General features: G+C 55.7%; 1 protein-coding gene across 1 annotated transcript; it reads right to left on the reverse strand.

Moving 5' to 3' along the window:
• Window positions 1-3,455: 3,455 nt before the first annotated feature.
• On the reverse strand, window positions 3,456-5,165 carry LOC114653171 (OTU domain-containing protein 1). The gene has a single exon (XM_028803341.2). It carries the CDS (start codon window positions 5,026-5,028, stop codon window positions 4,024-4,026), a length of 1,005 nt encoding a protein of 334 aa, XP_028659174.1. The 5' UTR covers window positions 5,029-5,165; the 3' UTR covers window positions 3,456-4,023.
• Window positions 5,166-5,457: the final 292 nt, after the last annotated feature.

The raw sequence follows: 5,457 nt of genomic DNA on the forward strand, positions 1-5,457 counted from the left end.
GGCGTCTCTCTGTCAGTGCTGGGGGGCTGTCGTTTCGGTGCTCCCCGACTCAGGGTGGGCCGCATGTCGTCAGGATACAATCCTGCTGAATTCGACTATTTTAGAAATATTTAATAAACAGCTGATCATGGATATGATGACACACAGGCCACACGGGGCGTCTCGACTGGGTGGTGTCTCTGCCCTCTTACTGGTGGTCTTTCACCCCCTCCAGGGCTGCCTTGTGCCACACGGTGAGGCGTGCAGGTGACCACCGCTGTTTGGTTAGAACCCGATTGTAAAAGTCAGGCAGCTTCATTAAGACCTCCGAGGCCATCAGAAGCCCCCCAGACTGTAAACTGCACTGCTCATCCCCTCCATTGTAAGTCGATCACCTGAATGCCAACCTGTCTGCCCGCAGCCTTCAACAAAAGGACAAGCAAGCGAAGCACAGCAGACTCGGGCAGACCCTAAACATTAAAGCCACGCCAATCAGAGGGTGACAACGGACCAAACCAGCCACCAAGGGTCACCACGGCTGACAGCGGGCAGCACACTGGCAAAGAGTTTGATGCGAAACTCCTAACAAGGGGCCGACCCGCCTGAGAAGAGACCCCCGGGGCTGTCAAGGGTGCTGCTCGAGACCACAGAGCAGAAGCTGAACGCTCGCTTGGCTCAGGGGTACGCAGGGTCTGCAGCTGCCACCTCTTCTCCCATCCCAAAGGCCTGGCAATGCCAACTCTGACCCTCACAAGGAGAGAAAAATCACAAACTGGAAATGAACAAACATCTGCCATTCCTGTACCCTGGCATCGTGTCACTCACTCACCGAGGCCTCTCAACTTTACAAGTCACACACTGGCAGCCCCCTGCCTGCCACCCCCTCAGGTCACTCGGGTTGCTGTCATTTTCCTTTTGCCAGCCTCACTCAGAATTCTTGCCCAACACTACATGCAGGCATTTCTCTACCATGCCCTCTCAGGTGAGATGCCCATCCATGCCAGGGAGATACACAAGTGTGAGTGCAAAGTGAGTCCAACAGGGAAGTGAAACAGCACACTGCACTCAGGTTAGACGGGCACTGCCCACCATACCAAGTGGCACCTTAGTGAAGGGGTGTGTGAATACAGGCCCTGGCATGGCCGATGATGCCACTGTGAAAGGCACTGCCTCTAAAGAAGAACTTATACAGAAATGGATGTAGAGAAAAGCCAAGCAAAATGACCCCTTTGATTGGCTAACTAGAAAGATTACAACATGCAAGCTTTCGAGGCGACTCAGTAATACATCTCACCTGAAGAAGGGGCCTGAGTTACCTTGAAAGCTGGCATATTGTAATCTTTCTAGTTAGCCAATAAAAAGTGTCATTTTGCTTGGCTTTTCTCTACATTCATAATGGCTAACACGGTACAACAGCCTAGGACTACAGAAATGGACAAAATGGCACCAAAGCACACAAGAAAACAAACAACAGGGCTGGCACAGATGCCAGGCTGCCATTATGAATAACCCGCTGTGAAAAGGTGTCTGCTAAGGGCCTTATGTGACAAGATGACTACGGGGTACAACCACGTCACCTCAGGACTGCCAGCCCAAACACAGCTTGAAAGGCGCTACACAGAGGGTCTACTGAGGGGGGGGTCCTTAGTGTGACATGTGACCCCTCGTCGGTGCCGTCATTGTGCCACCAAACTTACAAAGCAGACCGAAAGATCTCAAAGGCACTAGATACTGAGGAGGAGTGCCATGTGCCAACCAAGTCACCGGTCCTGTTGTGTGTTGACCCCACTTTGTGACACCCACCTACCTTGACGGGGGTCTCTCTGCATTGCTAGAGAGTCGAGGCTGGGGGGGCATCGCTTTGAGCTTCACGAGATTAGGAAAAGGCCCAGCAGACCCCTTTAGGGGGTGTCATGTGACCAGAGCCCAGACAGGGGGTCTCACTGGCACATGCCAAACAACACACGACCCCCCCACAGTGCCCACCATCAGCAGAAGCTCAAGCTGAGGTCACCGTGGCGGCCAGTGCCATCCGAGAGTCACGGACAGCTGCCACCTCACTGCAGCTAATCAACACGGAAGAGCGAGACACACTGGGGGGGGGGGCATCGGGTTCTGTTGTGGTGCCACTTGAACTCATGCCAGTGACATCTCATGGGGTCTTCTTGTGGCCCACCTGGGGGTTATCCTGGGGACTGAGGAGAGCTGCCAACTTCAGTCTGGAGGAGCAGAGACCCCCACATCAGAGAGGACGCCTGGCCTGTGGGGCACCAGCTGGGTCACCTGGCACATTCTGAACGTCTCAATACAACTTGAGCACCGAGGCAAATCCACCACGAAATGCCAGTGAAGTCGCCAGCCCACTTGACCAGCACCGCACACACCAGTAGAGCCCACCAGAGACGTAAAGACGAGGACATCTGCAGAGCATCTTCACTCCTGTGCCCTCTGCCAGGTGTCTACCCAGAGCAGTGCCATCTCTGAACAGTAGTCACATGACAGGGACACCCTGTACAGCCCCTCACCAGTGACATATTCTGTTGGGCGAGACCCCCTAACAGTGACGTGCTATTGGCTCCTGATGCTAACATCCCAGCATGCCCTTCTTTAGTTTGGAGCCCACCTCAACGTCTACTGTAGAAGGGTTTTGGTGACACAAAGAACCCACCTACAAGTACCACCCTTAACGTCAGCAGGGGTGGTCACCCACAGGTCCCCAATGTTAATGTCCCCTTTCGGGGCGACGATAATAGAAAAGCACCTCGAGATTTGCCGAGTGACACTTCATGGTGACATCAAACACAAAGACTTTCTCCCACCTGCTCTCGGGTCCCAATCTTAACAGGGGTCTTTAAAATCAGAGCCCCTCATGTATCACATCCACCCACCCGTCCAGAGCAGGACCACCGCCGACGTCACCAAATGGGCACTCAATGCAGCACCTTGGGGGTCCCAGTTCACTTTTAAACACCCGTCACGGTTGGGGTCTTTAAGGCCACCAGCCGTGGATTTTCTAAAGGAGATTTTTTTTTTTTTTAAAGCCACCATTTAACTTTGTGTTCTGCCAAGTTAAGCCCAATGCCCCCTTTGAGTGGCAAACTAAAGAGATTACAAGGTGGCGATGCCAGCCTCTTCTTTCTGAGCAAAGCCCACTGCAGCCCACCCTAACCTCCTCCTCAAACAAACACGACCCCCTTCACCAGAACGCCGTCCTTCCTCCTAAGTGGCATCAGTTTAAGGAGACCCCGAGTAGGGGGGCACTTTACTGGGCACTTCACACTCCGATTCATTCAGATGTGCTTCAATGACAAGCGAGCAAGAAACACGGGACCTCAGCTTGTGACACAGAAAGTGGCAGAGGAGCCGAGGGGACCATCAAGGTGGCACCACATCTCTCTTTGTAGCAGCGCACGGAGGTGACAAATGACACGACACACAACCCCTCGGAGCGCAGTAAGTCACCCAGCAGTCCGCCACTTCGTCAGCATGTCGTTTATTTGTAGGACATTACAGGACGTGAGTCAGTCACGCTCGACAGATTCCCACAAAACGGATGCCACCCACCTTGGCACACCAACATTGTTCCCTCAGATAGAAAAATCACGAAAGTCAAAAGAAGAACATTTTAAACAAACAAAGAAAAACACAAAGGACACACAATCGGGTACAAAAGGCGCCGCCCACCAACCTGGAAAGCTGCCCCAGAAAGTGGCACAAACGTGAAGGACTTGCGATCTCGAGCAGGGCGGGGGGCTTAGCGAGTCACCGAGCGCCTTAGTTAGTAAGACGTGGCCAGGGGGTCCAAACGGCAGCATTCACTCTTTACAACAAATCCAATTCAGGCCGATAAATGCAAAGTACAAAACAGAAAGAAGAAGAAGAAGAAGAAGATCAAACATCGAGTTTAAGGAAACCTTCCTTTCTGCTCCAAGTAGAAAATCCAGCTCTCCGGCAGCACACGCAGTCCACGCTCCATACACACGCAAACACTCCCGGCTGGCCGCGGGTCCTAAAGTGCAAAGTGAAGCGGCGGCAGGGGAGTCCTCAGGCGCCGCCGTTCTGCTCGATGTACATCCGCGACAGGGACTGCGCCATGCTCCGTGCCAGCTCCTCGTCCCGCTGCCTCTGCAGCCGCGTCTGCCGGCACCAGTTCTCGTACTCGGGGTTGGGCAGCGGCCGGTCGAAGACGGCGTCGTAGTGTCCGTTACTGAGCCAGCTGAGCCAGACGCAGGGCCGGCCGGCGTCCTCCTCGCCCAGATAGTGCGCCATGGTGGACACGGTGGGGCTGTCCAGGCTGCCCCCGGTGCTCAGCAGGACGGTGAAGTTCAGCATCTGGCTCATGGCGAGCAGCTCGGGGTAGCCGGCCCAGGCTCCGTCCTGCGCGGCGTTGATCAGGAACTCGCCCACGTCGCCCTCGAGGACGGGGCTGAACTGCTCCAGGTGGTCGGCGATGTGGTGCACCGTCTGCTCGCGGAGTTCCTCGTGCGCGCCCTGATGTCCGTACGCCGCCATGCTGACCGCCCTGTACAGGCAGTTGCCGTCCGGGATGATGTGGAACCTGTAGCGGCCGCGCCCCTGGAGGTACTTGTCCTGCCTCTCCACCTCGGCCAGGTACTGCGCGATCTTGTCGCTGACGCCGCCGCCTTCTTCTTCCTCCTCTTTGAACGTGCGCAGGATGCGTGTGGCTAAGGCCTCGCCGTCACTCTCGCCCCGCGACTCCGCCTCGGCAGCTCTTTCCGCGTCGCGCCCTCTTTCCGCTTCGGCCCTGTTCTGGTTCAAGAGCGTGTCGATCCAGCCGGTGTCCGCGCCCTCCGTGCCGATGACCGCCGAGCTCCTGCGGCAGGCCTCCTCGGCCGAGTGAAGTCCCGCCGGCCTGCTGATCAAGATGTGCGCCGTCGAGGTGTAGCAGGCGGGCTTGCTGGACACGGCGTCGTAGGCGGAGAAGGCGGGCATGCTGAGCCGTGGCGTCGATTCTCCAGCGGAACTTATCGGAATGGACAGCTGGTATGATCCAGGAAAATGTGTCAGTGCGCTGCTGTAGAGCTGCATGATCTCCGTCGGCACCCGCGGCCCCTTTATAGCCCAGGGACGAGCGCGCGATGAGCCGAGACGGCAAAAATAGCAGCGGCGGCCATCGCAGCTCAAAAATGCGGGCCGCGCCGTCACGACGTAGGAATGGCGCGCACGGCTGGCACGTCGCGTGACGTCATGTTTGTGTTCTCGAGCTTTCTGGAAACTGAAATCGTCAGAGGCTGCGGAGGGCTGAGCGCGATTGACCGGAGAGGGTCACTTATGGGGAGCGCGATAAAGAAAAATACGAAGGAGGATCGCGGCGTTTAGTAGCAATCGAGCAAAATAAATAAATAAAATGAAAGAAAGTCCAGTCAAAAATGAAATGAAGGAGGCGAACTGGCGAATGAGGGCTTAAAAACCCGTACTGGGGTTTAATCAGCCCGGGCCCCCCAACGAAGAAAATAA

Source organism: Erpetoichthys calabaricus, chromosome 6 (assembly GCF_900747795.2).
Source record: "Erpetoichthys calabaricus chromosome 6, fErpCal1.3, whole genome shotgun sequence".
Classification (NCBI taxonomy): Eukaryota; Metazoa; Chordata; class Cladistia; order Polypteriformes; family Polypteridae; genus Erpetoichthys; species Erpetoichthys calabaricus.